This window comes from Zingiber officinale, chromosome 3B, assembly GCF_018446385.1.
Source record: "Zingiber officinale cultivar Zhangliang chromosome 3B, Zo_v1.1, whole genome shotgun sequence".
Taxonomy (NCBI): domain Eukaryota; kingdom Viridiplantae; phylum Streptophyta; class Magnoliopsida; order Zingiberales; family Zingiberaceae; genus Zingiber; species Zingiber officinale.
In genome coordinates this window covers 28,388,538-28,412,237 of record NC_055991.1, presented here as the reverse complement: position 1 = coordinate 28,412,237, position 23,700 = coordinate 28,388,538, and the positions used below count along the sequence as shown (strand labels likewise).

General features: G+C 37.2%; 1 protein-coding gene across 1 annotated transcript; it reads right to left on the bottom strand.

Moving 5' to 3' along the window:
• LOC122056268 (hydroxycinnamoyltransferase-like) lies at positions 1 to 23,700 on the bottom strand. Its single transcript, XM_042618142.1, has 3 exons — positions 23,680 to 23,700; positions 21,480 to 21,922; positions 1 to 1,144 (listed from the first exon to the last, which is right to left on the bottom strand). The coding sequence occupies exons 2-3, from the start codon at positions 21,888 to 21,890 to the stop codon at positions 227 to 229; spliced, it is 1,329 nt and encodes a 442-aa protein (XP_042474076.1). The 5' UTR covers positions 21,891 to 21,922; positions 23,680 to 23,700; the 3' UTR covers positions 1 to 226.

The following is a 23,700-nucleotide window of genomic DNA, read 5'->3' as shown; positions in this document are numbered from 1 at the left end:
AAGGTCCAAATAAGTTAAAATTATTTAGGCAACAAGTAGTGTTCTTAAACCCTGAAATAAATAGTATATAAATGATAAACAAGGTAACAATTTGCTTCAGTATTTCATGTGATGAATGACAACCTTCAAGTATGGCAGAACAACACAGACACCTTCGGAACTTCCATCTGAGGAAAACAAAAAACAGTTCAAGTTTTGCTCCCACTACCACAACAATCTCGTAGGTTTAGATATCATAGATGAGCTTCTGGAACTTTAGCATGTGGTCGGCCTGCAAGGAGATGGCTAATGAGAGGCTACCATCCCCAGTGGGGCTTGGCAGGACAAATGACAGACCCTCATAAGGGATGCCACCTGGACCCATGAAAATTGGGCGACCCCAACCGAAGTCGGCATCATGGATTGGTAGACGCACCCAACTAGTGATCCCGATGTTTGGACAACTGAATGTGCGAGCACCCCTGACCAGAGCCCCCAAATCTGGCTGCATCTCTAGGTAGTCCAATGCTGATTGCAAGTAGCTGGCATCCATCCTCGACAAAGTCTCCAGAATTGTCTTGGCTGCTGGGGAAGGACCACCCTCCGAAGAGGCCACCTCCCCCGCTGGTGCAATGGGTGTTGCTGAGAATATCACATTCCCAAAGTAGCCTTGTGGAAGTGGTGGTTGCATTCTCTGCCGACCATCAGTTGCAATGTACATCTTGGTCATCTGGTCTGGTTGGAGGTCACGCGCTATGCATGTACACCTCCATACATGAGCAGCAAGGAGGACATATGTGCTGTAGTTACCACCTGGGGGAGCTTTAGCTTTGAGGAGGTCAACCTGTTCTCGGGTGAGCTTGAAGATGTTGACAGCGGTGGTGGAGCTTGAGCTTTTGGCTGAGTTAATGGTTGGGGGCATGGTGTTTGAAGGGAGAGAGTCCTTCATGGAAGGAGGAGGCAGGTATTCAATGTGAGTAAAAGAGGGGTTGGGTGGGTCACGAGCACGGAGGAGGGTTCGATCGATGAATGGTTGGATAGTGATGCCAATGCCACGGGCAACATCAGACCAAGAGTTGAGGAAGTAAAGGCCAGAGAAGCCATCAGCTGCATAATGTTGCAGACCAACACCCAAAGCTGCACCACCGCACTTGAAGTGTGTAACCTGCATAAACAATATATAGACACATAAGTCATGATTATCGATACAAATTAATGGAATTATAAGTTGGCAAATTAATCATTAAAAAGTAAATAAACACAAACACAAAGTACTATGACATAAATTCAGGCTAAGGTCAATTTTTGAGTTTTTCTAGCTCCATTAACCAAGTTTCATACATATACTTACAGCTTACATCTTCCACAATTAAATATTCTATTTCATTTCAGAAAAAATAAAAAATTGAGAAACACCCAAAAACTTGGAAAAAATTTTGAGAAAAAAAAAATCAAATTAAACGAACACAAAACACTTCTTGGTAACTTTAATCCCTTTCAATTGTGTCAAGTGCTGCATAAAACATGTCTAGACTTTGTTTCACCGCCTAGGTGCAAGGATATGCTGTAACATGAGATAAGTTTGTTTTCAAAACTTTAAAATTGATACTTCGATTACTCTTCTTATGTTAATTGTCTATCTTTAAACTTCTTTCCTTTACATGTTATATGTTGTTGATGTTTATGTAGCTTTCTGATGTTATAATCCTATGTCTGGACAAGCTGCTAATCTACCAAGTGATAACATAGATTAGTCCCTTAAACTAACTACTAAAAATGTGAATCCAAGGTGAAATAAATGGTGTAAAAAACATTCAAAGTGAAATAGAAATGAATATAAATTATAAAAAGTGAAAACTTCAAACCTAGCCTTTTATTAGAATACTCAACCGACCACATCAAATTGTGGTAGCATGATGTCACCAATAGTTAGTTTCTATTTGCATGATGACACTATATCATTGTATACTACCGGTGATGGCTTTAGCTCATATAAGCATTATTACACTAGTCAAGTGATTCACTTCTAAATGGATTTATCGATGATAAATTTAATGATGATATATTTATTGGTGATCATTAACAGATGATAATTAAAAGTGTATTATTTTGAGATAAAACGGGTAATAAATAAAAAGAATAGTTGTTGACTTTAATTGATGATAAATAAGAGAAATGCAAATAATAATGGACTATCTATATTAAAATGAAAGATCATAAATGAGATCTTTAAAAAATATAATGAAAATTTTCATTGATCTTTTTTTCTCTTGATCTATTAATTAATATTAAATTTATGTAAAACTTTCTTATTTACCTATTCACGATTTGCACTCACTTTCTAGACTTCTTGGACCTCCAAATGCAAGTGTCATTCGGGCAGTTAAGGTATATTGTTTACTTTTGAGGTATGCATTTTAGTTAGATTTGATGTTGTATTTTGTTTTAAGGCTATCATAGATCATGTGTGGCAAGCGAAGTTTGTATCCAGACATACCTACATCACTTAGCTATGCATAGCAACTATCAAAAGTAAAATTTCCTGTACATGCGAAAGCAAAGGAATAAAGTATTAAATATTGTAATTAGTAATCTTGGTCTTAGCACTTAGTAATGGAGGTCGGTAGCATGGGAAAGAAAAAGAAGTAAATAAGTATGGGGAAAAGGAGTAGAGTAAATGAGTTCTCTAGATGATTCTTGAAAAGTCTATTTAAGGGGATTCAATCTTCAAGTGATTGTAAGCCAAAATAAAAGGCATTTGAGAAAAAGTAAATGAAGATTATATAGTTCGTATTATTCTCGAAAGAAATCTTGTTCAAATATTCTTACCAGTGATGCGGAAACCACCACTGTCCAATTAACCCCAACAAATTTTGGTATCAGAGCATAGCAGATCATGGCTACATCTTCCAGCAGCATGTTTTTTACCTATTCGCCAAGCCAAAATCCGATCTTTGATGGAGAGCACTATGATTATTGGAGTTCTCAAATGGAGACAATCTTTCTCTCACAAGATTTGTGGAGTATCATAAACGAAGACGACAACTCATCAAGCGATGAAGGAGAAGCCACGACATCTGAAGAAAAAGGGAAGGCGGTAAAGGAAATCATGATAGAGATGGCGGCGAAGGAGAACGTGATGAAGGATGCGATGGCGTTGCGGATCTTGCAGCAATCCGTAAGCAAGACAATTTACCCAAGGCTTTATGGTCTTAAAAAGGCGAAAGAAGCATGGAGTGTCTTGAAGAAGGAGTTTCAAGGCTCGGAGAAAGTTATTTCCATCAAGTTGCAAGGATTATGGAGGGATTTTGACAACTTGGCTATGAAAGAGTCTGAAACAATAAAAGATTTCTTCTCAAAAGTTGTTGAAATTATGAATCAAATCAAGTGTTGCGGTGATGAAGTTCCCGATAAGAAGGTTGTAGAGAAAGTACTAAGAAGCTTACCACAGAAGTTTGAGCACGTAGTTGCTGTGATTGAAGAAACAAAGAATCTGAGAGAACTTTCTGTGTATGAGCTGATGGGTTCTCTTGAGGCACATGAAAGAAGAGTAAGTAAGTACTCAACTCCTGTTGAACAAGCTTTTCAAACAAAATTAAATATTTCAGAAAAGAAGCAAGAGCAGAAGGATCGTGCTGAGAATAATAGAGAGTCCTATGGACGTGGAGGCCGTTCTCGAGGAAGAGGCAGAGGACGTGCAGGAAGCCAGTTCCGCAGAGATGACCAATTCTGGAACAGATCTGGGAATATAAAAGGTAATTGCTATGTTTGTAAGAAAGCTGGACATGAGTCAAAAGACTGTCATTTCAGGTGTAGGAGATGAAAGATTCCCAATCATTCAGAAAGGGATTGCTATTACAAAAATAAGCAGCAGCAACAACAAAGTTCGCAAAGTACGGTAAATTTTTCAAAAGAAAATGAATCGAAGCAAGTATTCTACTCTTGTTTCAATACAGTAGAAGATATGAATGAAGTGTGGTTTTTGGATAGTGGCTGTAGCAATCATGTGACAGGAAATAAGGAACATTTTGTGGAGATCGACAATAGCTACAACTCTCTGTTGGAGCTTGGAGACAGCAAAAAATTGAAGATTGAAGGAAAAGGAGTCGTTGCCATAAAAGCCGCAAATGGTGAAGAAAAGCAAATTAATGATGTGGTTTATTCTCCAGGTATCACTCAAAATCTTTTGAGCATAGGACAAATGATGAAGAAAGGTTATAAGATTACCTTTGCCGATGGTCAATGTGAGATCGTTGACAAGAATGAGAAAAGGATCGCTGTAGTAAAGATGACAACGAATAACCTATTTCCATTGAAGATGAATTCGTGTATTAATGTTGCATTGAAGAGTGAAATTACTGATGAAGCTCAGTTATGGCATCTACGATATGGGCACTTAAATCACAAGGGTCTAATGTTGTTGGAAGAGAAGAATATGGTTACTGGTCTTCCAAGAATCCAACCTACAAAAACAGGATTCTGTGAAGGATGCGTGTATGGAAAACAACATCGTTTTCCTTTTCCGAAAACCTCTTGGAGGGCAAAAGCCCCTCTTGAGTTGGTGCATGCTGACATATGTGGTCCAACGCAAACTCCGACAATTGGTAACAAGAGATATTTTCTTTTATTTGTCGATGATTATACTCGTATGATTTGGGTATATTTTCTTGAAAAGAAATCGGAGGCTTTCCCTATTTTTATGAGTTTCAAAGCAAGTGCAGAGAAACAAAGCGGATTTCAAATAAAGACGTTGAGGACAGACCGCGGAGGAGAATTTATCTACAAACCGTTTCTTGATTATTGCAAGCAGCAGGGCATACATCGACAACTTACTGTGAAGTATACACCTCAGCAGAATGGCGTTGCTGAGAGGAAGAATAGGACTATTGTGGAGATGGCTCGAAGTATGCTTAAAGGCAAGGGTCTTCCAAATCATTATGGGCCGAAGCTGTGAACACGACAACTTACATCCTCAACCGATCCCCGACAAAAGCCGTTCAAAACATGACGCCTTATGAAGCATGGTATAAGAGGAAGCCTGTAGTTGATCACTTGAAAGTCTTCGGATGTGTAGCATATGCACTCTCAACAAAGCAGAAGGAGAAGTTTGATGAGAAGAGTGAGAAGTTGGTCTTTATTGGTTACAGCAATGAATCAAAAGGTTATCGTTTGATTGATCCAAAAACTAATAAGCTTGTGATTTCACGTGATGTTATTTTTAATGAGAATGCAGCATGGAAGTGGGAGAACGAGACTTCTCAGTCTCATCCAACATTTTCTTATCTAGAAGCACCAGTGGTAGTGCCTTCCTTAAATCCCACCAATTCAACAGCAGCTGGTTCCTCAGGAACAAATTCTGAGAATGAAATTTCTGAAGATGAAACGCCACCAAAGAGGTATCGCTCCTTGACTGATATTTATGAGCAAGCTAACCTTGCACTTGCTACTTTTGAGCCACAGAATTTTGAAGAGGCAACAAAGGAAGAGCAGTGGAGAAATGCAATGAAAGAAGAGATGTTGAGCATTGAAAGGAATGATACGTGGTCCTTGGTAAATCTTCCCAAAGGAAAAGAAGCAATAGGCTTAAAGTGGGTATTCAAAACAAAGTTCAATGAAGATGGAGGTGTGCAAAAGCACAAAGCTCGTCTCGTAGCAAAGGGTTACTCACAACAGCCCGACGTTGATTTTACAGAAACATTCGCTCCTGTAGCCAGAATGGAAACTATTCGAAGTGTGCTAGCACTTGCTGCACAAATGGAACTTGAAGTGTTCCAACTCGATGTGAAGTCGGTCTTTCTCAATGGAGTACTAGAAGAAGAGGTTTATGCTCAACAACCACAAGGGTTCGTTGTTAAAGGAGAAGAAAGCAAAGTTTATAGACTGCACAAAGCTCTTTATGGATTGAAGCAAGCGCCGAGAGCATGGAATTTCAGGATTGATTCATATTTGCAAAAGAATGAGTTTGCAAAAAGTTCAGTAGAACCGTCTCTCTATGTGAAGAAATGTGATGCTGATTTTCTAGTAGCATGTCTCTACGTGGATGATCTCATCTACACTAGTACCAGCAAAGCGTTATTGGAAGAATTCAAAAAGGCGATGATGGATGAATTCGAGATGACGGATCTTGGATTAATGAAATATTTTCTTGGTTTTCAGGTGAGGCAAAGCAAAGGAGAAATTTTTATTTCTCAAGAAAAGTACGTTGATGATATATTAAAGAAATTTCACATGGAGAAGGCCAAAGTTGTAGCAACTCCTATGGCTCTTAATGAGAAACTGCAACAATATGATGGTGCTGAGAAGTTTGACTCGAAGATTTATAGAAGCCTCATTGGGTCATTGATTTATCTGACCCACACAAGGATGGACATTGTTCAGAGTGTGAGTTTGTTATCGAGGTTCATGAGCAATCCTACCAAGACTCATTTTGCAGCAGCGAAGCGAGTCTTACGTTATCTTCAAGGTACAAAGAATATTGGATTGAAATATACAAAGGAAGAAAATAGTAACCTTGTGGGATATGTTGATAGTGATTGGGCAGGAAGCATTGATGATCGAAGAAGTACTACAGGATATTTATTTTGTCTTGGCACAAAACCCATCTCTTGGAGTTCGAAGAAACAATCTACTGTAGCATTATCATCTGCCGAAGCAGAATATATTGCAGCAAATGAAGCTATTCGTGAAGCAGTATGGTTAAGAAAGTTATTAATAGAATTACAGCAGAAGGTTGTTCATCCAACAACAGTTTTCTGTGATAATCAATCAGTCATTGCTATGACAAAGAACCCGGTGTTTCATGCAAGGTCAAAGCACATTGAATTGTGTCACCATTTTATCAGAGAAATGGTATTAAAGAAGGAGATCGCTTTGGAGTTTATCCCGACACAGGATCAGCCCGCTGATGTTCTTACAAAGCCCGTAAACTTGGAGAAACTCATCTTGTTTAAAGACTTTCTCAAGATTACAAATTAAGAGGGGGTATTAAATACTGTAATTAGTAATCTTGGTCTTAGCACTTAGTAATGGAGGTCGGTAGCATGGGAAAGAAAAAGAAGTAAATAAGTATGGGGAAAAGGAGTAGAGTAAATGAGTTCTCTAGATGATTCTTGAAAAGTCTATTTAAGGGGATTCAATCTTCAAGTGATTGTAAGCCAAAATAAAAGGCATTTGAGAAAAAGTAAATGAAGATTATATAGTTCGTATTATTCTCGAAAGAAATCTTGTTCAAATATTCTTACCAGTGATGCGGAAACCACCACTGTCCAATTAACCCCAACATAAAGAGCGTTGTTTCCCTTGTAATGCAACAAACGACCAATGCCCTTATTCATCAATTGAACAAGTAAATTAAATTTTTCTAGCACATAAAACCAGACAAATCCTTAACTTAGTAAGTTTAAAAAAAAAATTGTCACTAAGAGAAAAGTTCTAGGCCCAGAGGACTAGGTTTCAGATAAATTAAATATATACAGAAATAATTCTGACACCTGAAAAGGGAAAACCTACTTCGCCTATCAAAAAATAAATCCCATTAATAATCAACTCTAAATAGAAACAAAATAGATCAGCTCATACTTGGTAAGCATGAACATCGATTTCCTAAATAGCATGTGTTTGGTACCACTAGTGCACAGTGAAGGCATAGGTATATTTTATGAGTTTCATCAACGATTACTCACGAAAACTTTCTCAATGTTAAAATTATGAAAAACTGAAGTACAGAACAGACGGGAAGAAAGATCAAATACCTTAGGTTGGAAAATGGTACTAAATACACAGATTCAAAGTTCTAAGAATTTTATGAGCAACATAGAATCAAGAGACACCTCGCAAGACAAAACAACAAAACGGTGTAGCGGAAAAGATGAATAGGATATAATCGAGAAAGCTCGATGTCTTAAGTTGAATGCAGGGCTTGCGAAGAACTTCTGAGCAGAGGCAGTAAGTATGGCGTGCTTCTTGATCAATTGATCACTAAGGGCAGCACTAGATGACAAAGTAGCAAAGAAGGTAAGGGTTATTAGAAAGAGCTACAAGGCTTCAAGTTTTGAGATCCGAAGGCAAATAAGGTGATGATTAGCAGAGAAATGGTATTTGATAAAAGAGTCATGTTACAACGTACTCAGGGAGAAGAGAAACAAATACCGAAAAACAACAATAGCGTGAATGTTGTAAAGGTGGAGTTAGAAACCCATGATTCTAATGGTGATAGCTCAAAGGACATGGAGCAATAGATTATAGCTGGAGACAAGACCAAACGTACAATCAAGCCACCATTGAGGTATGGTTTTGAGGACTTGGTTTCTTATGCACTCATCACTAGCAGCGGAGATCATACTACTTTTTAGGAGGCAGTACATAGCTCAGAAAAGGACAAGTGGATGGGTGCCATGGTGGAGGAGATAGAGGTCATTGCATAAGAAATCAAACATGAAATCTGGTGGAGTTTCTTGAAGGGAAGAGGGTTATAAGATGCAAGTGGGTGTACAAGAAGAAAGAAGCCTATTTAGAAAAGGAGGAGAAATTTAAGGCACAGCTAGTCGCGAAGGGTTACTCAGGATTGACTATTATGAGATATTTTCTTCGGTGGTTATACATACATCTATCAGGGTGGTGTTGTCCTTGGTAGCACATAATGATTTGCAGTTGGAGCAAATAGATGTGAAGACGGTATTTCTTGATGGTGATTTGGGGGAGCAGATTTACATGTTCCAACTACAAGGTTTTAGTCAGCCTGGGGAAGAGCACTTGGTCAGTAAATTGAAGAAGTCATTTTATGGGTTAAAGCAATATCCATGACAGTGGTACACAATATGTGAGTATGACTGCTACATTTACATGAGGAATCTTGATGATGATTCACTCATTTTCTTGTTATTATATGTGGATGACATGCTGACGCGAAGAGGATGAAGGAGGTCATTAAATTAAAGAACCTACTAAATAAGGAATTTAACATGAAGGATTTGGGTGCAGCCAAGAAGATTCTTAGTGCAGAGATACATAGAGACAGAGTCTCTAGAAGATTATGGCTATCTCAGCAAAGCTATGTTGAGAAGGTATTTAACATATTCAACATGGGTAATGCTAAGTTTGTAAGTACACCTCTAGCACATCATTTCAAATTATCTCTTACAGAATGACCAAGGATGGATAAAGAGATCCAAGACATGTCAAAGGTTCCTATGCAGTACAGTTGGTTGTCTAATATATGCCATGGTTTGCACAAGACCTGATTTGGCACAAGCTGTTAGTATGGTGAACAAATTTCTTTCAAATCCTGGTCGACAACATTGGGATATGGTCAAGTGAATTTTTAGAAACTTGAGGAATACTATAGATTATGGGATCGAGTTCAGTAGACAACAAGGTAATTCTTCAGTTTTGTTGGAAGTCCACAATACAACTTATAGTTGCATTGTCCACTACCGAGTTAGAGTACATGACAATAACTAGTGCATGCAATGAAGCATTGTGGCTTAAAAGGTTGGTCAGAGAACTGGGTGTTCAACAAGGTGGAGTCAAGTCATATAGTGATAGCCATAGTATTATCTATATGGTGAAAATCAACTATATCATGCGAAGAGCAAGCACATTAATGTGAGGTTTCGCAAGATCAGGGAGCTGATTTCTTCAAGGGAAATACTACTTGAGAAGGTCCACACTTCTGAAAACGTTGCAAATATGTTGGCAAAGCAGTTACCACATAGAAGTTCAAGCATTGCTTGAACTTGATCCATTTCTCTAGTTGCTAGAGGGAGGCCGCTTAGACTTAGTGTTCCAGGTGGAGTTCACTCGTGGTTCTCCAAAGGGGTGGATACTCTCCAAGGTGAAAATTATAGGGATGATTCATATCTGGTGATCAAGTGGCATGACCATGCCACCGAAAATGACCTGGTCGTGTCCGAATCTGACGACATGGGCATGCCTAGGGGCACGGAATGGGTGTGCCCCATTCTAGAAAGGTAGCACGCCTGGCACAAGCATACATTCAAGAACGACTAGTCATGCCCATTTTGGAAAGTCGGCATGCCCAAGCATGAGTGTGCCCCATTCTGGAAAGTCGGCATGCCCGTGTCCCATGCCGAAGACATTGAGTTAAGAGGTTTTTAGGTTTTACTTGGTATTTATTTTTATCTCAAATACCATGTAGATAGGGATGTATAAATAGGATCATTGCAACCCTAATGCTCTGTTTACTCGGAGGTGTGGATTGTGGAAGGAAAGAAATAAATCCCTATAGGGAGGGAAAAGAAAGGACAAAGGAAAGAAAAGATGGGAAAAGAATCTCTAGCGATGGAAGACAAAATGAAAGAAACATAAGGAAGGTTTGTTGGATTGTATACTAAAAGCCTAGCTTTTTGTATAAACATATATTTAGAAATAAGAATCACATTGGTCAAAAACCTACATTTATATGCTAAGTATAGTTGTTCAATTAATTTATATTGTAGATAACATGGTGTGTGGTGTTACACACAGAAGATCATGTTATCAATTCTTATAAATTATAAACAATAACTCACGACTAAGATGGAAAGGAACAAACCATTGAAATAGTCGTAGTGTAATTAGGTATTAGTTTATCTTGACTAATAAATTACAGTAGTACACTCTGAGTGTATTGAGCAGGACCATTTAAGGTAAGTTCTTTTTATACTGACTTAATAAAAGAATAAGACCTTAGTTATTATGGAAGTGTGTGCTCTTAATACTAATATAATAACAAGCACATATATTTAGTATTTATTTCTTTGACTTATCAAAGGGTGAGATTTAGCTCGATAAATCAATAAGCTCAATAAGTTGGGAAATGATATAACTTATAATGTGTGTTGTTGATTATAGAAGGAATCTGTGTCCTAGTTATCTAGGTTGAGAATGTCCCTAAGAGGAGCTCATAAGGATTGTCATGTTAAACCTTGCAAGTGGACTTAGTCCGACATGACAATGAAGTTGAGTGGTATTACTCTTGGAGCTAGATATTAATTAAGTGAGTTGTCAGTAACTTACTTAATTAGTGGACATTCGTTATCTTAAACACAGGGAGACTAATACACTCATGATAAGAAGGAGCACATAATGTAATTTGGGATTGGTGCGGTAGTACAATAATAACTCTCTAGTGGAATGAGTTATTATTGATGAACTTGAGTTGTGTGTTCGGGGCGAACACGGGATACTCAAGCTCGTCGGAAGGCCAAAACCAATTTCTCCTCTAGGTCCCTGTCGTAGCCTCATTAAAGCCTCAAGTCCATCCAATGAAAGCCCTTCTTGGTGTCCAAGAATGGGCCGACCCATGGCTTGGTGACCAAGCCATAGGGGTCGGCCATAACCTTCTCAAAGGGGTTGGCCCTTTGCTTGGTGTCCAAGCAAAGAGGGGTCGGCCATAATAAATTCAAATAGGAGGGGTGTTTTGAATTTTTAAAATCTTCTCTTTGTAGAAAACTACAAGTTTTAAAAGAGAGATTTTAAAATATAAAACTTTCCTTATTTGAATTAGGCCACATGGTTTAAAAGAAATTTTAAAAGTTTTAAAACTTTCCTTTTTAAACCATCCTCATGGTTTTAAGAAAAAGGAAGAGAAGTTTTAAATTTGAAAATTTTCTATATTAAAAAAGGAAATTTATAGAAGAGATGTTTTAAATTTTAAAATAGGTTTTAATTTTTAAAACTTTTCTTTTTTAACATCCACAAAAGGAAAGAGAGCTTTTAAAATTTTATAAGAGGATTTTTTTCTTTTATAAAATTTTATAAAAATTATTTCTCTTGCTGATGATGTGGTCGACCACCCTTGCTTGGTGTCCAAGCAAGGGGCCGGCCATTAAAAGCATCTAATCATCTATGATTTAAATCAATAAATCAATGATTTAGTGATTGATTCAATCAAGAGGAAAGAAAAGGAAAAATAAAAGGGAAAAAGGAAAAACAAGAGGAAGATTTTAATTTTTGTAAAAAGTCTTTCATTATTTGCCTTGGGCAAATAATATAAAAGAAGGGGAGGGGAGGCCCCGTGAGATATCAATTCTTATTCCCTTAGTGGAACTCCTCATTGTGGCCGGCCCTCTCTCCCTCTCCTTTCCCCTTGCTCTCTTTTGGTTCTTGGTGGTGGTGGTGGCCGAATACTAGAAGGAGAAGAAGGCTTTTGGGTGGTGTTCATCTTGGGGGATCGTCGCCCACACGACGTCCAAGAGGAGGCGAGGAATACGACAGAAGATCTCGAGATTATTAGCATACAAAGAGAAGGTATAACTAGTAATTTTCTTCCGCATCATGCTATTTATTTTTCTTTGTAAGAATTCCAAACACAAGAGGCATTAGATTCTAGTTTTTCGAATTTGTTATTCGAGTTTGTGTTTTTTTTTGTTTTTCGAATTTATGATTCGATTGTTCTTTTTGGTTAAACTTAGAGTTATATAAGGAAATTAAATATTAGCTTTCCTTAAAGGTTTTGTCTAGGCGGTGGTGGATGCTCCCATACCCAAGAAGGTCATGTGCCTCGCCATGCAGTCCTGAAAGCCTATTTTGGAAATTAATATTTAATGGAATCTATAACGTAGGTGGATTTGGATCAATAGTGTTAAGTTCCGCTTACGATCCAAGTCTTAACCATTAAGAATAGATAAGTTAAATTTGGAATCAATAATGTTAAGTTCCGTTTGCGATTCCTAATTTAACTTCTAAAGAACACAATAGGTTATTAGGAAAGGTTCGACACTTGTACAAAATTTTTATACAATGGAGCTGGTACAATCTTCCTAGGACTAACCAACAATTAGTATCAGAGCTAGGGTTTACCTCTATGTGTTTGATTTTCAAATAAATTATGCACATGTCATACATAATTTAGGCAGGATAATAGTAGGATGTGCTAACTCTTTGGTTGCAGGCTCCAACTTTTATGGCTTATAGATGTTGTGTGTGATTGGACCCTTGGACATGTCAAGGAAATTATTTTTGTGTGTGCATGATTGTATGTAACTAATACAGTAGGAGTTGTATTAGCCCTAGGATTTTAGAATTTTCTTTTCGATCTAGATTACATGTACATTCTTTCGTGGAATATAGGATCGATATATGTAAAATTCTATTTTTATCGCGGATCGTATCCTTACGAGGCGTGGTGCTATTGGAGGACCAAAGGCGCAGCGGAATAAGAAGAAAGATAGATGCGACGACTCGACTCGATGGCGGTAGCTAAAGATGACATCAACTAGGGTTGGAGTACGCGGAGGACAGTGATAGAAAAGGCCATAATAGTTGAAAAATTAATTTCCATATTTATTGCTTTTATTTACTGTGATGTGTGTGTGCATGTGATGTATGCTAGCATAGGTTAAAATTTCTCACTTTAAATAACTAAGTGGGAGAGGGATTTTTAAATAAATTCCACGGTCTCCATTACTAGTTCGTAAGAGATGCAACAAGCTTGCGTGTTGGCTCTGAATGCCTCCCTCCACAATGGATGGATTTGTTGCGGATCACTAGATTAAACTTCCTTCATGGATGGTTATAGGAAATTATTTAGGAGTGTGTGATCTTCTCCAACTGAAGGGGCACAATTCTATTTAATGGACTAAGTATCAAGAAATGGTATACACTTAGACGCATTCAATAGTATCCTCCCCAATGGAGTCACTGCTATTGTTTTGCGTGACCAAAGGAATACCAACTATTAATTTATCATAAAGCTAGGTAAACCCCCCTCTTACAAATGTTTGAATTTATATACGTCCACACTAACGTGGCATACAAAATTCACGGTGTTTGAGGTAATTTTATTTGTCATAAAGTTAGGTTGACAAAATAAAATGGGTAATACCTCCTCTTACAAACAATTGAATTTGTATACGTCCACACTAACGTGGCATACAAAATTCATGGTGTTTGAGGTAATTTAAGGTTGACAAGATAATTAATGGGTAAGACCCTCCTCATACGAATGCTTGAATTTGTATACGTCCACACTAACGTGGCATGCATAATTCCCGGTGTTTGAGGTGTTGGTGAATTTAAATAATATTATTTGAGAAATTAATCTTATTTTAAATTCAAAGTTTTGACCAAATATTTAATCAAAGTAAGACCAACTATTAATTTTATTTGTCATAAAGTTAGGTTGACAAGATAATAAAATTAATGGATAAAATCTTCTCTTTGATTTTGTATACGTCCACACTATCATGGCATACAAAATTCACGAGGATTTTAAGGTGTTAGGTCTTGACCAAATAATTTTATGATTCTTAGGATTTCATGTGTTTGTCAATTCTCTAATTGTTATACTATAGAATAGACTTAGTAGTCCTAATTATAATGATTGGAAATAGGACTTGGACATTAAGGTAGACTGTCCTCTTAGAACTGAGAATAATATAGATGTATTTTATTCATTAGTTGATACATGATTAGTGGTGTTATCTACCGGTACCTGGTGTGTAGATACAGGAGCCACTGATCATGTCTGCAATTCATTGCAGGAGTTCCAGGAAACCCGACAACTATATGAAGGGAAAATACCGTCTACATGGGCACTGCTGTAAAAGTAGTAGCTGTTGCAGTGGGAGAAGTTTATCCTTTGATAGGAATAAAATATGGATTTTCAGAAATTGTCTTTACGTACTAAGTTTAGAAAGAACCTGATTTCAATTTCTAAACTATTAAAGAATAGATATTGTGTCTATTTTGATAACAAAGTTGTTATCGAGAAAATAGGAAAGATATCTATTCTGGTACGTTAATTGACAATTTATAAATCCAATAACTCCCACGATGCAATAAATAGAAATTAATAACACATCTTCTAACTTTAAGAGAAAGCAACCTTCGGAAATGAATCAATCACATCTTTGGCAGTCTAAGGCTAGGTTACCTTGAGTAGGATTCAAAGGATAATAACCAATGAACTCTTGGGTTAATTGGTAGTGGAAATCTTTCCAACCTGTGGGTCTTACTTGGAAGGAAAAATAACCAAGAAGCTTTTAAATCTAAGGGGTATAGAGTCGAAGATGTGTTGGAATTGGTTCATTCTGATTTGTGTGGTCCTATGACTATCCAGACAAGAGGTAGTTTCGAATATTTCGTCTATTTTATATACAACTATTTGAGATACAGATACATTTACTTGATGCGCCGCAAGTCTAAGTGCTTTGATTAGTTCAAAGAGTACGAGGCTGATGTGGAGAAACGTCAAAGTAAAAGTATTAAGACACTACGGTGAGATCGTAGTGACGAGCACTTCTTAGGATAGTTTAGGAGTCGCTTATCAGAAGTCAGGATTCAATCCCAACTAACTGCACCTGGTACACCCCAATAGAATGGTGTAGTAGAACGTAGGAATTGGACTCTTATAGAAATAGTTAGATCAATGATGAGTTATTCAGTATTACCAAAATTCGTTTTAAGGATATACATTGGAAACGGAAGTGAACATAGTACCTTCTAAGTCAGAACTCTCTACTCCCATAGAATTACATAATGGGCGTAAGCCTAGTCTGAAACATATTCAGATTTGGGGTAGTCTAGCATATGAGAGACACTGATAAGTTGGATAGGAGTTCACTTGTTTGTGGGTTATTCTAGAGAAATGAAAGGAAGTTTATAGTCCTTAGAATCAGAAGGTCATTGTTAGTACCAATGCCTGATTTTAGAAGAGGACTATACTATGAACCACAAGCACATGAGTAAAAATTATTCTTAAAGAAATTAAAGGACATGTCTAATCTAGTACCAACTGTACAAGATGAAATATCACAAGAAATTGTAACACGTATCACAAATGATATACAATTGCAGAAAGCGTCTCGTCATAGTGGGAGGGTTGTTAGGCAACTAAAAAGATTCATGTTTTGGGAGAGTCTTTAGACTTGATCCCTGGTGGACATGAACCTAATCCCTGGACATATGATGAAGCGCTCCAAGATAAAGATGCAGCGTCTTTGCAAAGAGCAATGAATACAGAATTAGAATATATGTATTCTAATAGAGTATGAGAGCTTATAAAATCACCAAATGGTGTAAAAGTCATTGGGTAAAAATAAGTCTACAATAGGAAAAGAGGGATAGACGGGAAGGTAGAAACTTTCAAAGCAAGACTTGTTGAAAAAGGAAACTTTTTTCATCGGTATGCTTAAGTCTATCCGGATTCTTTTATCTATTGTTACTCATATGGACTATGAGATTTGGCAAGTGGATGTCAAGACAACTTTCCTTAATGGAAGTCTTGAAGAAAATATCCATATAAAGCAACCAGAAGATTCCATTGCAAAGGGCAAAGAGCATCTTGTGTGCAGCTCAAACAGTCTATGGACTGAAGCAAAGCTTCAAGGTCTTGGAACATCCGGTTTAATAAAGTAATCCAGACCTATGGATTTATTTAATAACCAGATGAGTCTTGTGTATACAAGAAGTGTGATGGAAACGTGGTGGTATTTCTTGTACTATACGTAGATAACAATTTTAGTAGTTGGAAACAATATCAAAGTGTTGTCGCAAGTAAGGGTATGGTTGTCCAAACAAATTCGATATAAAGGACTTGGGAGAATGCACATATTCTTGGGATCGAAGTAATAAGGGATCACAAGAAAAGAATGTTGTGCTTATCTCGAGCTTCATAAATCGATACAATCCTAGTTCATTATAGCATACAAGACTTCAAGAAAGGTATTCTACCTTTTAGGCATGGAGTATCTTTATCTAAAAAGATGTCTCTGAAGATATCAAAGGAGATATAGGACGTAAAGGCAGTTCCTTATGTTTCGGCTGTCGAAAGCCTAATGATGCTATGTTGAGAACGAGACCAGATATCTGTTTTGCTCAGGGCATAGTTAGCAGATATCGAAGTAACTCAGGACCGGGACACTAGACTGTCGTAAAGCGTATATTAAAAAGTACCTTAGTGCGACTAGAGATTATATGCTAGTTTACGAAGCAGACGATTTGCTCCCAGTGGGTTACATTGATTCAGATTTCCAATCAGATAGGGACAATAGTAAGTCGACCTCGGAGTTTTGTGTTTACTTTAGGAAGTGAAGCCATAATTATGGAGGAGTGTTAAGCGTAGGTGTTTTTCCGGACTCCACCATAGAAGCTGAGTATGTGACAGCCTGTAAGGCAGCCATAGAAGATGAATGCTTAGAAACTTCATGATGGACTTAGAAATGATTTCTGGTTTGCCCAAAATTATTATAATAATAGTGGTACAGTAGCAAACTCGAAGAAACCATAAGTCCATAAGGCAAATAAACACAATAGAGCGCAAGTACCACCCAATACGAGATATCGTATAACGAGAAAAAGTTGTTGTCGCCTAGATTGCATCAGATGATGACCTGGATCTTTTCACTAAGGCTCTTAAGGCAAGAGCTTTTGATGGACATGTTGAAGGTTTGGGAATCAGATGTATGACAGGATATATGACAGCATAGTCTTTTAGTATAAGTGGGAGATTGTTGGAATGTATAATAAAAGTCTAGTTTTTTGTATAAACATATATTTAGAAATAAGAATCACATTGCTCAAAAACTTACATTTATATGCTAAGTGTAGTTGCTCAATTAATTTATATTGTAGATAACATGGTGTGTGGTGTCACACACAGAAGATCATGTTATCAATTCCTTATAAATTATAAACAGTAGCTCATGACTAAGATAGAAAGGAATAAATCATTAAAATAGTCGTAGTGTAATTAGGTATTAGTTTATCTTGACTAATAAATTACACTAGTACACTCCGAGTGTATTGAGCAGAATCATTTAAGGCAAGTTCTTTTTATACTGACTTAATAAAAGAACAAGACCTTAGTTATTATGGAAGTGTGTGCTCTTAATACTAATATAATAACAAGTACATATATTTAGTATTTATTTCTTTGACTTATCAATGGGTGATATTTAGCTCGATAAATCAATAAGCTCGATAAGTTGGGAAATGATATTACTTATAGTGTGTCTTGTTGATTATAGAAGGAATCTGTGTCCTAGTTATCTAGGTTGAGAATGTCCCTAAGAGGAGCTCATAAGGATTGTCATGTTAAACCCTGCGGTGGACTTAGTCCGACATGACAATGAAGTTGAGTGGTACTACTCTTGGAGCTAGATATTAATTAAGTGAGTTGTCAGTAACTTACTTAATTAGTGGACATTCGTTATCTTAAACACAGAGAGACTAACACACTCATGATAAGAAGGAGTCCATAATGTAATTTGGGATTGGTGCGGTAGTACAATAATAACTCTCTAGTGGAATGAGTTATTATTGATGAACTTGAGTTGTGTGTTCGGGGCGAACACGGGATAATCAAGCTCGTCGGAAGGCCAAAACCAATTTCTTCTCTAGGTCCCTGTCGTAGCCTCATTAAAGCCTCAAGTCCATCCAATGTAAGCCCTTCTTGGTGTCCAATAAGGGGTCGGCCCATGGCTTGGTGACCAAGCCATAAGGGTTGGCCATAACCTTCTCAAAGGGGTTGGCCCTTTGCTTGGTGTCCAAGTAAAGAGGGGTCGACCATAATAAATTCAAATAGGAGGGGTGTTTTGAATTTTTAAAATCTTCTTTTTTAAGAAAACTACAAGTTTTAAAAGAGAGATTTTAAAATATAAAACTTTCCTTATTTGAATTAGGCCACATGGTTTAAAAGAAAGTTTAAAAGTTTTAAAACTTTCCTTTTTTTAATCATCCTCATGGTTTTAAGAAAAAAGGAAGAGAAGTTTTAAATTTAAAAATTTTCTATTTTAAAAAAGAAAATTTATAGATGAGATGTTTTAAATTTTAAAATTTGGTTTTAATTTTTAAAACTTTCCTTTTTTAACATCCACAAAAAGAAAGAGAGCTTGTAAAATTTTATAAAAGGATTTCTTTTTTTTATAAAATTTTATAAAATTTATTCTCTTGATGATGATATGGTTGGCCACCCTTGCTTGGTGTCTAAGCAAGGGGTCGGCCATTAAAAGCATCTAATCATCTATGATTCAAATCAATAAATCAATGATTTAGTGATTGATTCAATCAAGAGGAAAGAAAAGGAAAAATAAAAGAGGAAAAGGAAAAACAGGAGGAAGATTTTAATTTTTGTAAAAAGTCTTTCCTTATTTTCCTTGGGCAAATAATATAAAAGAAGGGGAGGGGAGGCCTCATGAGATATCAATTTTTATTCCCTTAGTGGAACTCCTCATTGTGGTCGGCCCTCTCTCCCTCTCCTTTCCCCTTGCTCTCTTTTGGTTCTTGGTGGTGGTGGTGGCCGAATACTAAAAGGAGAAGAAGGCTTTTGGTGGTATTCATCTTGGGGGATCGTCGCCCACACGACGTCCAAGAGGAGGCGAGGAATACGGTAGAAGATCTCGAGGTTTTTAGCATACAAAGAGAATGTATCACTAGTAATTTTCTTCCGCATCATGCTAGTTATTTTTCTTTGTGAGAATTTCAAACACAAGAGACATTAGATTCTAGTTTTTCGAATTTATTATTCGAGTCTGTGTTTTTTTTTGTTTTTCAAATTTGTGATTCGATTGTTCTTTTTGGTTAAATCTAGAGTTATATAAGGAAATTAAATATTAACTTTCCTTGAAAGGCTTTGTCTAGGCGGTGGTGGATGCTCTCATACCCAAGAAGACCATGTGCCTCGCCATGCAGTCCTGGAAGCCAATTTGGAAATTAATATTTAATGGAATTTATAACGTAGGTGGATTTGGATCAATAGTGTTAAGTTCCGCTTGCGATCCAAGTCTAAACCATTAAGAACAGATAAGTTAAATTTGGAATCAATAATGTTAAGTTCCGTTTGCGATTCCTAATTTAACTTCTAAAGAACCCAATAGGTTATTAGGAAAGGTTCGACACTTGTACAAAATTTTTGTATAGTGGAACCGGTACAATCTTCCTAGGACTAACCAACAAGGTCATGGTGTGGAATAGCGCCGACCTTTGCATTTTCTACCGCTGCAGCTTCCTCGGTTACTAGGACACTCTTTGTCAGTTCTACCGTGATTGTGATGTCAACGGCAGCGTCGACTTCATTTTCGGCAATGCTGCCACCATCTTCCAGAATTGCAACCTCTACACGTGCCTCCCTCTCCACGATCAATCTAATGTCGTCACAACACAAGGCTGCACCATGCCGAACAGTCCACAGGGATCACCATCCACAACTGCACGGTGCGCGGCACCCCCGTGGAAAGCCTACATGTGCACGGTGGTCATGCATTCCTTCATAAACGATGCGGTGGATCCTATGGAGTGGCTAGAGTGGAGTGGTGCCTTTGCGCTCTGCACGCTCTACTACGACGAGTTCCAGAAACTATGGTGCCGGTGCTAGCAACATCGAGTGGGTAAAGTGGCCCAACTTCAGCCTCATGAACTCCATGGATGCCTACAACTTCACTCTCATTAACTTCACTTCCACCAACACATGGATGTCTTCTACATCAATTCCTTACAACAATGACTTCTTATAGAACATTCGATTCCTACAATTGATTAAGAAATTGGATTGCTAATTATGAGAAATTAAGAATCTTGGCATCGTCATTGACCACCTAATACAGTAAATCCTTAAATTGCTCTCCGCCTTTGGTTTTTTCTAAACAAATTCTCTAATTGATGAAACGTACCAATTTGCACAGAGGCAAATAAAGAGCAAATAAAACTTGAGTCAATCGACGAAGGCCGCAACCATGTCTGTATTCCAGGAGTTTGGGTTTGTGTTGGAGTGACGGACAACCAAAAAGGCTCAAAAGAGGATGAAACGCATCATGATCGCCGGTGCCATCGCCTCCGTGGTGCTTATCATGCTATGGTCATAGAGGCCAACGCGTGAAGTGATGTTATAGTTGGGTTAATTTAGTTCTATTCATATCCTTTACAATAAATGTTTTTCAATTTCAACTGTGTCAATCCAAATTCAACTCTAAATTTAATCAAGATATATTTGTGCATACATGGAGAGAGCAATTTCAATATTAAATATCTTGTGAACAATATTTAATATGAATGTTAGAAATTTATGAAATGAATCTTAGTAGAATGTCGCAAAGAACAGATGCGCTCATTCATGCACAATATTTATTTTGGTATAAGAAGGTATAATCTTAGCCGAGATACTTATTATATTTTAGAATTACTATAGGTTTGTATTTAGAGTTAAAGAAGCTTTCTTCAAGTGTAGGAGGACTAAAAAATAAACTCTTAAAGTAGAATGAGGCACACGGATTGCAACACGATGTTACAATATTGCACTGAAATCATCCTATGTGAGACTAAAATGCAACATGAATAATACATTGAATAATGGTTAACATACGACTAAATTTTAAGAAATAACTTTGAAGGATAGATTTAATTTTTTTTTCTAAAAAAAAAATAAAGCTAGCTACAAAGTATCAACAGGAAATTTAGGAGGATATTAGCAACGGAGACTATAACAAAAATTGGATCATAAGGTGTCACAAAAAAATAACAACTTGAAGGTAAATTAAAAGAATTCAGCAGAATGCGGTAAGTACCTGGACGACCAACAGCGGGAAGGCGGAGATGTCTTCGGTATAGTCTACCTTTGGGATGAGCTGCTTCAGCTCCATGGTGGGTGCGAAGTCGCCGAAGTCATCCACCGTCGCCTCGGCATCCGCCTCCACAAACAGAACCCCCTCGCCGTTGCAATCGATCTCAATCCGTCCGTCCTCATCACGGGCCAACCGCCCAGCCATGGGGTAGAAGGGCACCAGCGCTCGGGCCAACGCGTCGCGCATCATCTCCGCGTCAAAGAAGTTCGCCGATCCAACCGGACGGTAGAAGTACACGACCGGCGTGTGCAACCGCGGCACCACCAGATCCAGGTTGGAGTTCCACAGCCTTCGCTGCGGCGTCGGCTCCGCCGGTCTCACCATCGTCGATCGCCGCACGTTGATCATCACCATGGCTACAATCAAGATTTCTCTTCACGCGCCTTCTACGAATACCCAAAAGGGAGACCGGATCGTCATGTCAGTCAGAACCGTTCAGTGATCACCACCAAGAACATACACATCAACACGCAAACTAATCTCCCTTTACTTTATCCACAAGAAGCACAATTCCTCGATTCCGACGCAAGATCCGGAGACGAATGCCGACGAAAAACCAATTTTTTATCTTTGATAAAAAATAAAATTAAGCTAAATTTTGCCAAAAAAAAGAACGAATACAAAGGGCGGGAAACATATATAAACCTACAGGACCATCGTCCAATCAGCAAAAGAGAATGGTAGAACAAAATCTCACTTCCGCAGCCTAGAATTTACAATAATTTATCAAAGGACCCACGTAAAAGACGTTTGCTATTTTGACATTTATCAAAAAAACACATCATTTTAAGTGGATTTTCTATTTTATCCTTTTGACAAATCTGATTTTTTTTTCTTTTTACTATCGTTTCTCACTCTCTCTTCTATGTAAGTTTTTCAAAATCTTTGGTCTACTACTAGGAATGTCAAAAATAATAATGGAGATCTTATTTGAACTCATTGCAATTTTAAAAATCTACAGGACCTGAAATTGCTGCAATCTGAGGCATCTAGGTCGATTAATGAGTTTCGGTCAAAATCCACTGATGAACCTAGAGAGCTCTGATTGCACCCATTTCAGTTTCTGTAGATTTCTGATATTGCAAGGAGTTTAAATATGCTACCTATTATTTATTTCAACTTCTAAAAGATGTTAAAAATATAATAAGAAAGAATCAGCAAAACAAGCCCCAAACATTTTAGGTTTTTCAAAACCTCTGGTTCACCACTAGAAATGCCGAAAATAACAATGGAGAACATATTTGAACTTCTTGCAATAAGAAAAATCCACAAGAACTGAAATGGGTGCAATCAGAGCTCTCTAGATCCATCAGTGAGTTTTGAGTTTTGACCGAAACTCACTGATCGACCTAGAGACCTCAGATTGCAATCATTTCAGATCCTGTGGATTTCTAAAATTTTAGGAGTACAAATATGCTTTCCATTATTATTTTCAACATTCCTAGTGGTAGACCAGAGGTTTTGAAAAATCTAAATATCTCTTTATTTCTTTTTTTTTTGTCTTTTTTCTTTTTTTTTTTGTTATTAGGTCTGATATGAAGAGATATCAGGCCCACGTATCTCTTCATATCAGGCCCAATGTGGACCTGATATGTGAGATATCAGGTCTAATAACAGAAAAAAGGGAAAAAAAAAGAGATTTATATATTAGGTCTGATATGATTCTAATGTTATTAAAAAATCAATGAAACTCTAAACGTTGTGGGCTTGATATCCTATGTTATGCATGCACTTATGGAAAAAAAAAAAAAGAGGAAATAGAAGAGCGGATAGGAAAAATTAGATTAGTTGCATGTATAAAAAAAAATAAATAGAATAGAGAGTGAGAAACAATAGAAAAAAGAAAAAAAGTCAAATTTGTCATAAAGATAAAATAGTAAATCCACTTAAAATGATGTGTTCTTTGATAAATGTTAAAGTAGTATATGTCTTTTGATAAATTTAAAACTTTACGTATGTCCGTTGATAAATTGCCGTAAATTTAAGCTGAAACCCCATTCGTTCCTTGGGGAAAAAAACAAATCTTATGCTAAGAACAGACGATACGACCTGAAAAAGCAAACAGTAGATCCATTCTCCCTAAAACAAGAAGAAGAAGAACAAAAAAATTTCCAAACCAACACGATTAAAGGGCAAAAATCACCTGTGCCCTGCAGAAGGTGAG

What these genes read in the sequence shown, in the direction of transcription:
- LOC122056268 (XM_042618142.1), bottom strand. Translation starts at nt 21,890, where the DNA reads ATGGTGATGATCAACGTGCGGCGATCGACGATGGTGAGACCGGCGGAG. An exon ending in TCCCGCTGTTGGTCGTCCAG is followed by an intron (nt 1,145 to 21,479) that starts GTACTTACCGCA and finishes TTGTTTATGCAG; the next exon opens with GTTACACACTTCAAGTGCGG.